Genomic DNA, 12829 nt, shown 5'->3' on the forward strand with positions numbered 1-12829 from the left:
TGTAAAAGAAAAGTGCAAAGAAAATTTCAGTTGTGTGTTTGCGGGGAAGAATTAAGAATAGTTTTAAAACATTTTTTAAACTATTGCAAATTCTTCAGTTACATGAGAAAAATAATACCATAAATGGTTTGTAAGAAATACTATAATGTACTGGCTGGATTTCAAAATTTCTTTTTCTATGCAATATTTTGATCTGCTCTCTGGAACTCTGTATTACATTTACTAAAAGCACCAAGGAAAAGGCCTGCAAAATTCAACAAAAAATGGTGACATTAACAGAATCTTGAGTAGCCATTTGAGTAGACGATTGTATATGACAAGTCACTTCTGCCCCAAACTTCATCTAGACACTTGGGACAATCCTGTGAAGGACATACTGCAAATCCAGTTATTTCTATTCTTCCCAGTTTTAAACTAGTAAGTCTGAGCTCCCAAATCAATACTTAAAAACTGACTGAGTTGTTTCATGCTAAACAGGCTATCTCATTCAAATGAAAATCAAAGTTTATGTTAGTTAAGAAAAGGACTGCTTTGGAAAGGAAAAAAAAAATATTTCAGGTCTATCAAAATTAAGCTACATCATCTGACTCTAAACAAAGGGGTCTTTATTCTTCTGTGAGACAGGAGTTCATTCCTGTGCCACAGAATGAGAGTATTTTTCCTCTGGATGACTGCAGGTACTCTAAACCTTTCGACAAAATCCCACAAGTTCCAGAAAGCCACAAACTGTGCACTTGATCAGGCAAGAAGTATATGAAGAGTAATTAAGTTCAAGTTTAATGCTGACATTCTATTACAGATAAGCATTTATGAAGAAATGTTTAATGTGAAGATAGTATACATTTTTTTCCCTCTTGGTATTACTTTGGCATTGCTCTATTTCCTTTTTCTGTCATAATTTTGATATTTCAACTCAGTGTTTATACTTGCACAAAGTAAAACTTGTGACTGCAGTGTGAATCAGATGAAAAAGCAGATAAAAAACCTCTTTAAACAAAGCTCAGTTAAATACCATCAGAATTATCAGTAGCTCTTTCTCTAAAACATTTCATAAAAAATACAATAGAAACATAACAGTGAAGCTACACTTATTAAATATATTAGACATATTTTAAAATTACAGTTCTGCAAGACATGTATGTCATATCTTAGCTAAAATGAAGATTACACTTTTGGAAAGCAATAAATTCTCCTAAACCCCATGCTACTTATAGATGGGAAATAGCCTGAAGTACAGTTGTAACTGTAGTAACATCTCTGTCAAAAAATCTAGGGAGAAATTGCAAATAGATAGAAAAGCAAATGAATGCAAGTACAAATGAGTACAAGTCAACCAACTACATAACAGGATACAAAGTCAAAATTTATGTTTCAGGAAAAAGGAAAAGACCCACATGTAACACTAACTGAACAGAGCGGCAGGACTTTGTTTGAAAATACTAGCCCTTATTAGGAAATCTTTTGGAAGATGAGTAACTGGAACTGAATTATGTTTCTATTAAGGGTAGTGAATTCCTCAGCTAGACGGCAACAGTAAATAGAAGAGAACATGCTTACATTCACTCAATAGTTTCAAAGAATTAAGTATCATTACTAGAACAAAGAGTTCCTCTTACAAAAATAATCAAGTCTTCTTCTTTGTTTTTAGTATTATTATCCATTTGTCCATTTTCCCCCTCCTGCTGCAGAAACATTTGGGTGCATTTGGGATCGGTATGAAGCTTTTGCTGGGTTCAGGGTGGTGCTCTTTGCTACCAGGGTGTGAGGTTTAGAGCCCAGATCCTGTGATGTCCTTAAGGCACCATTACCATCCCTGCTGCTGCACTACAGACTTTTTTTAGATTGGCTGAAAAGAGAAATCCATCTTAATGTCAATCTCCCTCCATTCTTCTTTTTATGCAACAGAGCCTTTGTCCTCATATATCACCGTAACTATGCAAAGCAAGCTCTAATGTCCTGCTCTGGGAAAAATAACAACCCAGATGGGAAAGACTCTCACAGAGATAATACTGAACAGGCGGCAACAAGGCTAATGAGCAAGCTGCAGGGCAGACCACCACGCTTCTGCTAGGCTGCAGAAAGTTACTTTTCAAGTACACACAGTCTAATTAAGGAGAAGATTTGTAAAATATGTAGACTTAAGATAAACCAGAAGTATCTGTACGTAAGGGAGCTTAAGTGTAAATGCCAAACATTCTTGCAGAGATAAATGCCCAATGCAAGCAAATACTTGGAAATGCACCTCTACAACAGTGAACAACAGGTGAATTACGGAAGGCTACACTAAACCTGTGGGGTAACTGTATAGCTGTAAGACTCATGGTAATTTTGACTTTTAAGATCATTTTCTGAATCTACCATTAGACAATTTGAGATGTTGTAGCTTTTCATCTGGATTAACAGGAGATGGCAATACAAAAGAACATAAAAAAAGAAATCCTATGAAAACAGCAATTGGATATTATGCAAGATATGAAACAAAAAAAGGTCTGTTTCATCCTTAGTGCGCTAAATGCTTTGAGAGGCTTAAGATACCTCTCTCTCTCTTATGACTGTTAGAAACTTTATTGTCATTTCGAGACAAATACAAAATTTATTCATAACTAGTTTATACCTTTTTGTTCTTTTGCCACAGTTTCTGATGGTGCTGCCCTTTAGCTTCAAAAACTCTTCTGCCTTTTTGATGTTTACTCTCACTGCATTCTTACAGAACAATCATATCCCTGTTCAGCCTCCATTTTTATAGGCTGAACAAATCAGGCAATAAATCATCCTTCAAGGTCTCAATTCCACAAACATCCAGCATTCATTTTCTTGAATGCTGAGTGACCAGTTCCAGATGAGCTGTCAGCTGTTCCTCATTCAATGATTTTCTTAGCTCTCCAAGGAAACACCTTGCCTGATGCACCCAGGATAGCATTTGCCTTTCCCCTGGCCAGATCTTATACATAGCTTACATTCATCCTGTGATTTTTATTATACCCACATCTTTCTCCTCCCTCCTCCTGTTTCTTCTAGATGACAGAGCTCCCAGATTGCATCTGGAATTTTTCGTTAGTCATTCTAAAAGGAATGGTCTTGCAATCTGCATTATCACATTTTATCTGAGTTCTACTATTCTAGTCTTCAAGTTCATCAGTCCTTCCTCTGTATCAACTGGAAGCTGACATACTTTCAAACCAGTATCATCAGCATTTTTCAGCAGCATACACACTACCACTCATTAAAAGATTAATGAAATCTGCCTGTGGTTTTTGTCTTAGAAACTCAACCAGTAAGCACTCTCTGGCTCTTGTTTTAATAAAACCAGCTGATGCCTCCCTCCTAACCAGTTTCTTCCTGACATCCAGTATTACTTACTGATCTCTATGCTTTCCATCCAGTCTAATAATAATACATGATTTATTGAAGTCTAGGCAAAATAACTCTTTTGAACTTCTGTCTAGCACTCAGCTTTCTTATCAAATAAATGTAATTGTTTTACATAAGCACAATTTATTTCACTACAGTAAAAAAACAATAAACTCAGATGTTATGAGGTAAAAGAAACATGCTTAGAAATGCATCCTTGTCATTGTTTATAATTGAGACTCAATCAATCAAAACAAAATGTGAAAAAAGAAAAAAAGCCACTGCAAGAAAAGGTTGTCACAACCCTTGTAAATAAGTAACAAAATTATGGAAAGAAGCAATAGCTTTCTCAAGAAAGACAACAAACAACCCCTCCTTATCCCAAACGCCTCCACCCTCCAGCATATTTTATTTTTGATTTATCCACTTTATTTGTCCATACTATCTAGACCTGTATGAAATCTCTTGTATTATAAAATTACTACAAGGATGGACAGAAAATTATCCCTGCCAGCATTACCAAACACAGACTGCGAAAATGAAAAACTGAGATTTTTTTTTTTTCCTAGCAGTGTCCACTCTGAAATGATGTAGCTCCAAGCTGGAAGACTTCTTTATTCTGCCTAATTTCCATGTTTCCCAGGCAGTGCTATTTTTACCACAGCATAGTGGTGCTTGCTAACAGTCACTAAGTATCTCCAGTGATTCATCACATTCTCCACCACTAGAGGACATTTTGTGTAATGGATGGGGTTGTTTTTTCTAAGTGTTTACCTAAACTTCAGTCATCCAACCAAACCATGAGAGAAAGCCTTCCTAAGATCAGTCTTAGAAGGTGAAATGTGGGGCAGTCAACCAGATGGAAGAGGTGTTCTTAAAGCTGGAGTGAGCACACAAAAGGAGTGCAGCTGTACTGTGGAATACAAGATTATCACCGTTCAATGGCAACTTCCTCACTTAGATGATGGTATCTTTTCTAAAATTGGGAATTTGGAATTTAATTCAAAAGAATATACAGAAAGCCACTTCCTTAATGGGAAAATTACAGGAAATTACAGAAAATATACTGTAGCAGGGAATTTCATGTGAGGACATGTGCAATTTTTACATAGGGAAATAAGTTATAAGATTCTCACATGGTTTTGCTCAGGTTGCCAGCTACTTCCTCAGTGGAGCAGACAGACACTTAAAGATTCCTTACAAATGTCCAGTTCACAGATGCACATAAGTGAACACAGTCTTTTTTCACTCTGTTTTCACCTTGTGACAATACTTGATTTCAGCTCCACTTCAGGGTGTGTAAGGTCTCTCTCAAATGATAATGAAGCCTACAGCTTCATTTCAGGTTGCTGACATTAAACTTCACAAACAGGAGATGGACAGCAAATAACTTTGGTTCTTACATAGAAATATCTCATGGTGATTCACACCATAAACATTGCAAGGTATTTCCATTTAGAAAAATGACTTGATATGTGTAACGTGAGACTGGAAAAGCTCCCCATCCTTCCAAGCTCCTTAGCTCTCCTTCTCTGCATCTCTTCCACTCTAATCTGTTTTGAGCTAGTAATGGAAACAGTATACAATATTCCAGGCAAAGTCTCACCTTTATCTTATATGAGATCACTAATGTTTCTCAAGCAATGACAATGGAAAACTAGTCAGAATAATGACATTAATGGTGCTGAGCACCTTGGAAAATAAAAGTAGCCTCAAAGAACTCATATTTGGAAAAAAGAGCCCATGTCTCAAAAAGCTCACCAGCCGCATCTCTGGTACTTTTGTTCATATTTATTTCAAAGCTGGTATTTTCAGTCTTTCTATCGGTACTGGTGTTCTGGTTTTGGCTGGGGTACGCTTCATTTTCTTCATAGTAGCTAGTATGGGGCTATGTTTTGGATTTGTGCTGGAATCAGTGTTGATAATACAGGGATGTTTTAGTTATTGCTGAGCAGTGCTTACACAGAGTCAAGGCCTTTTCTGCTTCTCACACCACCCCACCAATCTGTCTGGGGGTGCAGCACAAGAAGTTGGGAGGGGACACAGCTGGGACAGCTGATCCCAACTGACCAAAGGGATATCCCATACCATGTGATGTCACGTTGAGCATATAAAGCTGGAGGAAGAAGGAGGAAGCGGGGGATGTTTAGACTTATGGCGTTTGTCTTCCCAAGTAACTAATACGCATGATGGAGCCCTGTTTTCCTGGAGATGGCTGAACACCTGCCTGCCGATGGGAAATAGTAAATGAATCCCTTGTTTGGCTTTGCTTGTGTGGACAGCTTTTGCTTTACCTATTAAACTGTCTTTATCTCAACCCATGAGTTTTCTCACTTTTACTCTTCTGATTCTCTCCCCCATGCCAATGGAGGGGAGTGAGCGAGCGGCTGGGTGGGGTTTAGTTGCTGTCTGAGGCTAAACCTCGACGACTCGTTATCATGTTTTGGATATCTTAATTAAGTAAACACTCCCAAATTATTTTGTAATTCCTTTTAAACTCAATGCTTTTGACAGAAAAGTTGGCCTCCATTAGAAGTGGCGATAATGAAAATCCTCTAAGTCCTTCAACAAAACAAACAAAACCACAGCCAGCCATCCTGTCCATTTGACTTAAAGTCTGTCTTGCTGACTCAGCAGGCAATTGCATCAGGCTGAATATGTCATAGAGATGTGACACCACTAAATCTCTGATAGCAAGGTGGTGAAGATGGTGTCAGAATGGTTGCAAAGCACTGTTAGCACTTAAAAAGAAGAAAAGTGTGCCCCTATCTGCTGACCAGGCATTAGAAAGCAAAAGGGAGGAATCCTTTTGCCTTCTTAAGGCACACCTCTGCATGTACCAGAACTGAGAGGGATCCAGTGATGGGAATACTTCTGTTTACCTGAGATTGAGCTTTTCCTTTTCCCCAGAACTCATCTCACTGGTGATATCCCTACCATTACCTCCATCTACTTTGAAATGAATTATTACATCTCTATTTATGGTATAAATTCTGTAATAAAACTCTTTCCTCCTATGGCAACAGTTTTTATCTCTTTCAAAACAAACCCAGAACCCCAAATCAAAATGCAGTATGACCAATACTGCTCTCAGCACTCACTGGTCAGGAAACTATAATATGAGAAAATCTGTAGGAGAATAGAGTGTTGTATCACAAAATCAAGACAAGAACTGATGATTTCCTATCATAATCTATTTTCCTATCATTTTCCTATGATTTAAAGTTTAGTTGCTGTAAGTATTTAGAAAATCTGCAGTTATATATTTGTTTTGTGTATATGTATATATTTATTTACAAAAATTAGGCTGGCAAAGAAAACTAGAAAAGTTGGTTTATAACTAAAATTGTACAGAATATGCCTGGAGCTATTTATTTCTTCTACAGTCTTTCTGGGAATTTTGCTTCTTTTTTTTTTTTTTTCCTTTTTATTTTCTGTTCTTTTTTTTAACTGTGATAGCATAAGCAGAGCTGGATTTTCATTAGAAATACTGCCAGGAGATTACAAGGTTTTTTCTGATTAACTAGAAAATCTACCCAGTTTGTCGGCAAAATGAGCAAACCATAGTAAGTAAGGATTTTGTTATTTCAATGAACAGTTACTAAAAGTATTATGAAATCTTAAACATAATCAAAAGGAAAGTGCAGCAGAAATATTTTCCCTTGAAGACTTACATAAAAATAAAACCTGATTCTTTCATTGACAATCTTATAAGGCACATATTCAGAATAAGTATTTTCCAATAGCACTGAACAAGGGTGCACAAAATAATGTAACTACTGGTCCTTCTAAATCTAACATGCAAGTGGATCTGCCCCATCTATGCAAAGAGGCTCATGTGTGTATATACAGACACATACATGCGTGTACAGGCTCACACACACACATGCACACACACTCCTTTTTCAACTGAAAACAAAATATATGCTTAGAAATAATAGCTACCTAGTAGCAGTTTCATACACACTTCTATTTTTATATAAGCTTAAACCTGTGCAGTGTGCTAAAAGCAGGAATTATCTACAAAAAGTCAAATTCAGCCCTTATTGACCATTTCTTCAAATGAAAAAAAAGCAAGATGAAAGTTAATTTTACTGGTTTTGAAGAGTAAACTAGAATTTCATATCTACATGTTCCACAAAAATATGGAACATCCAATTTTCAAGAAATACCTGACCTTTTGTTTTACTTCTGATCTTCTATTTTGAGTTTTCAGAAACAAATAACTATATATGTCATGCATACCAGACTTACAATCATGTAAGTCATAGGAAAAAAAAAAAAAAAGGACCAATTCAGGAAGAACTATGGAGGCTACACATATATTTCTGTATTTTTTATACTTCTTTTAAAATGTATGCTCTGTGTCAACAGCACACCTTCAGTTACTGAAGATCTGTAGCAGAAGTTCATATCTGGCACCACTTTTTGGAGGCCCACACCAGTTTTAAAACTTCAGAATTTGGCTATTAGAACTGATTTTCACATAATCAATTTTAAGGACCTAGTTTATATTATATTGTCAAAACAGATTTATTTTTTTTTTCACTTCTCAATAGTGGAGACATTATTAAGTTACTTAGGCACAACACATTAAAATGAATTAGACCGTTTTAGATTTCTCCTCCCCTCTTGTACACTACAGGAAGGAAGAAAAGCATGTCCCTGATTTAAGGTATGAGCATTTAGTCTCCAACAATGGATTTTCTTTGGAAAACCTATTGAGTCTTATGTGTATATTGTTCTAAAAAACACATTAATTCAACTCACTGATTTCTGACATAATTTAACTAAAAAATAGTGAGTGACAAAACTCACTATTTTCACGCCATTTTCTGTGCTTATACCACAGATAGTACTGCTTGCCTGAGCCACAGTAAGGCAAAGTATCACTCTCAACTGTTTTACAATCATTGTATAATACATAATCATACTTTTTATATTTAATTTGCTGTTTGAGTTTCATTATGACTTTAGGTGCTCCATTCCTTGCAAAATTCCTATTGTTTTGATATTTACACCAAGAAAAATTTAGAGAGCTGTAGTGTCTTTCTATGAAGAATGGGAACATTTGAGCTTTAAATAGATAATGATAAGAAGTGTTTGGAAGTCATTGTATCTATTTTAAGTTTACTAACTTCATTGAGAATAGTGAGTTAGGGCTCATGCAAGGCAAATTATCCTATGTTTGGTAGCCCCCTGTGCCTTCCTCTTAGGCATACAGCCCCAGTTCCTGATCAGAGATGAACTAATGAGTAAGATGGAGCAAAGATTTGCTCTGTCACAGCAATTCCTAAGATTTAGGAGCTAGAAAGAATGACAGATCAAAGCACAAAAACATTCTTTAAAATTCTTAAAATATTTTGTTCTTTAGAGTAAGTGGAGTAAAACGTCAACATAAAATCCTTTCTATAATACTATACCACTTATTACTTTAAGAGTATGTCATTAATTCGGATGAATCTAAAATAACATTTTACTGTATACAACTATCTATATTCAGACAGAATCCATTTTTGAGCAGCACAGTATTAAGTACAATTCCAGGCTTCAAATACACCTACTACATCTATCATTTTGTCCAACTGTATGATTACATGCTTTCTGGCTTAAAATTCATAAATGATAGTGCAGAAAAGTATTACAATCTTTTTGTTAAAGCTGACCAAGCTTTACATTTTGAAAGAATCACTTCTGCTCATCTGGCAATAAAAGAAAACCAAGGTAAAAGGGTGAGATATTTGATGACATAAATAAACAATATTGTTACTTACCTCAGTTTAGATTACCCTGACTATGTGAGAGGACTGCTTCAATATGTGTACATTCTATGCTAGGCTGAAGCTTTTCCTCTTCCTTCTTTTAGCAAGAAAGAAGCCTTGGGGTCAGGTCCTGTTCCCACTGAAGACAAGAGCAAAAGTCTTCACTGGGGTTCAATAGGAGCAGGACAGGGACTTTAAAACATTTTTTTTTCCTTTTGTATCTCTCCATATGAGCTTTTGTTCCTCCAGGCTATGCAGATATGAAGCTTTTAAGATTTCTGAAGTCGCAATAAAGAGTTGGAAGTCTTATGTTGCTAATGAAACATCATGCTGTCATCTAATTTATCTGAAATCACTGACCCCAATTTGTCAGTGTTGTTTTTAAAGAAAAAATACTGGATTTACTCTTGACTAAGAAATCAAAGGTAGTTTTTAAAAACATATTTTTTGCCACTATAGGTACAACCTTTTATCTGAGTTACATAACTGCCATTCATCTGCTCAGATATCAGTTCCCCCATTCGTACTCAACTCTTCTGCTAGAAGAAATTTCCTATACATAAATAGCTGCTCTTAGCCAAACCATTATCCACTGTTGATACCCACTTACATCGCTTTGCATTTCCTTGCCTACCTGCAAACAAGGATTCTAAGAGACAAAAACATTTTTCATTGATCAGGACAGAAAGTTGTTATGGTACATATTCTAAAAGGCATTTGTATATTTTGTCTTGCAGATGCCTAATGATCAAAGAAAATTAATAACTCAGAAATTTATTTACAGCTGGAAAATCTTCTCTCCTGAGTGATCTATATCCATATACACGTAACACAGATTCCACAGATGAAATAACGGTAAACCACTTTTGGTGAGAGTCCTGTTTCCGAAGAGTGTGTGTCTCACTCACCTGTTTGGCTAAGTTGAGATGTGCTTCTGCTCCTTCGAGATACTATGGCAACCACTTTGGCACTAAGGCTGGAACGTCTTTTCTTCCCACCTGTTCCAACCGTGCCGACAGCCGTGTCTGACTGACTCCCGTCATTGTGCTCCAGCTTATACATCTCTCCGCTCACACTTGTGCTCTTAGTGATTCTCCCTGAAGTCCCCATCCGTCTGCCTTGCATTTTAGGAGTAAATGTACTACAGTTACAAAGTAAAAACAAACATGTTAATTTGTCTGTGTAACAGCATTTCCAAAAGCCTTTTTTTTTAAAATTAGTAAATTAATTTTAAGTCTTGATACATTTTCATTTATTTGGTTCACAAACAAAAGGTTATTTTGATGCTCCGCAGAGTATATATTTCCATTATTGTAATTTGTTCTTCACTTCTTTGATGAAAATAAATAAAATGAACCCTTTCCCATGTTTTTCAGAGTGACAGAGACACACAGAACATTTAAAAGTCATGTGGAGCTGTACTGTCTATATCCCCAGAATATGTAAAGCAATAAACCAGCAATTTTATGACCAAAGAAAATGAATACCGGCCAGGAGAATATACACAGGTTAATACACGTACCTTATTGGCACTGTTCACCAAAGCCTTAAGACCTAATAGATATGAAGATACCATCTTCTATATTTTCATACTTCACAGAAAGAAATAATATAAAATGTAGTAATTTTTAGGTCTTTGCTCTCTCATTTCTTTAAAGGTAAATGCAATAATCACAGTATGAAGGCAAAATAATTTTGAGGCAAAAAACCCTAACAACCCACTAGAACTTTCACTGATTGACAAAAAGATGAATTGCTCTGTCAGTTCTGTTTGATTTTCTTTAGCTATCACATTGCATTTGAGTGTTTCTATACAAATCCTTTTTCTGCTCCTGTACATAGAGGCTGGATAAAGTATTCAGAAACACGCTCTAAAGAACATTCTCAAATGCACACGGGACATACTAATACACAGTCTTAACACTACTACGACCAAGCGATGCCCTAGCTCTAACGGCAATACCAAGTTAGCTATCACTCTGCAGAGACCCAGAAATTTAAGCTGCAGCCTGACTCATTTCAGATGTAGTGGTTAAATCAGCCTAGTATGTGGGAAATTCCTTGATCCTGTATTGCTGATTAGTAGCCCTACTGGCAACATACTAATTTTAGGGATTTTTTTTCACTAATTCTGTATTTTGAAGTCAAATTTTGAATTTATTTGTTGAACAACAGTCCTGCTGTCCCTTCCAGCAGGTTCCCTTCCCAGCAGATGTGATGACCTGCTCCTGCTTCCCTCCCCTAAATTAAGAAAGAGAGGGGTTAGAGGCACAGGCTTCTTTACGTCATGGCATGTTTCAGACAGATTGGAAATCTTGCCACAGAGAAGTGAAGGGGTCTATGGGAGAACTGCCATCCTGTGACTTCTGCAGATCTGGGCCCTACTAAAGCCTAAATCAGTCCGGTTGAAAGACAGACCCAGGAAGGTATAAAATAATGTATACCTAAATTATGTTTTACTGACAGTTACCAAGATTTACTAATGTGACTATAAGTAAGAGCAGACAAAAATCCACAGAATTTTTTGAAGAAGTAGCTGGAAAGGTGAAGTCCTTGAATAGACAACATCGAATAGAAAGATCATTATCAATCTCTGCACAGGCATTTAACTATGTTCAGCACTTAGGATGTGCTCCTGTTAAGTTCAGATGATAAAAAACCAGCTACTACCTTCACACAGAACAAGGTGCTGTGATGCACTGAAGTACTCCAAACACATTTTAGTGGACCATCTAAGGCAGCTAAGCTTAAAATAGGTTCTCTTGTTCCCTCCTATCCCACTGCGATTTTAGTGACTGGCTTTTGGGTTTGCACGCCAAAACTGAAGGACATAGGTATTTTGTGTTGCTATGTAAAATCCCTCTGTATTTTACTGTAGATCTCCCCCAGCACACACATGTAAGACACACACATATATTCAATCATTCTAGGAGGAATTTTAACTGCACTTTTTGGTCATTTAAAAAAAACTGAGAAAAACCCATCTTCCGTAAATACGCAAGTAACAAGGAAAAGTTTTTGTGTAAGGCAAACTAGTTCTGTTCACTTAAAAATAATATCAAATTGACAAAAATGCTCTAAAATATTTCCCATTTTCAAAACAGAGACTGATTTTCTTGAGGGAGATAATTATTAACTTCTCAGCTTTAATATAAATCATGTCCCTAATATAGTATAGATGTTTACTTCATAGGCTACATATACTGCTGTTTTTTAAAGTTGCAATGATCACTAAATAACTATCTTTTTATTGTTCTTCACAGAATGCAGTAACCTCAACTTTACAAAATATCTAACTTTTGTTTCAAGTTACACAGATTTCTTGTTTTACTTCTTCTCTGCAAACACTGTAACAGGAAAAAATATGAAGTGGGATTGCCACATAGGAGTCTCTCTATTCAAACAGAAACTTCGATCCCAAATTCAGTATATCAGGACTTGTCAACATCATTCCCACACCAGCGAGTTTCTGATACTGAGTCCCTTTTTCTCCTCTGCTGAGGAAACAAGGCCCCACACTTGTGCCCATAGGGTGCTAGACGGCAACACCATTGACTGGGTTGCTTCTCTGGAGGAGGAGACACTTTGCTATTTCAAGCAGAGGGCAGATCAGAAGTACAGTCTGACACCTGGAGGGGGCTGAATCACACAGGCCTCATTTTTAGGGGTCCTACTTTTGATTAGACATGGATAATTCCTTTCCACCAGTGCCTGGA

At 36.5% G+C, this 12829-nt stretch overlaps 1 protein-coding gene across 32 annotated transcripts in view; it reads right to left on the reverse strand.

Moving 5' to 3' along the window:
- The window catches only part of RIMS1 (regulating synaptic membrane exocytosis 1), a 352499-nt gene that overhangs the window by 35114 nt on the left and 304556 nt on the right, over nt 1-12829 (reverse strand). For 20 of the 32 annotated variants that reach the window (XM_074819786.1, XM_074819754.1, XM_074819753.1 and 17 more), the window contains one exon: nt 10022-10254. The exons of 11 other annotated variants lie outside the window; for them this stretch is intronic. In XM_074819786.1, coding sequence (XP_074675887.1) covers nt 10022-10254 — 233 coding nt within the window. Of the gene's footprint in view, nt 1-9125; nt 9157-10021; nt 10255-12829 lie in introns of those variants that run through there. One more of the 32 variants, XM_074819785.1, reaches the window with a different exon arrangement.

Source organism: Strix aluco, chromosome 3, assembly GCF_031877795.1.
Source record: "Strix aluco isolate bStrAlu1 chromosome 3, bStrAlu1.hap1, whole genome shotgun sequence".
NCBI lineage: Eukaryota > Metazoa > Chordata > Aves > Strigiformes > Strigidae > Strix > Strix aluco.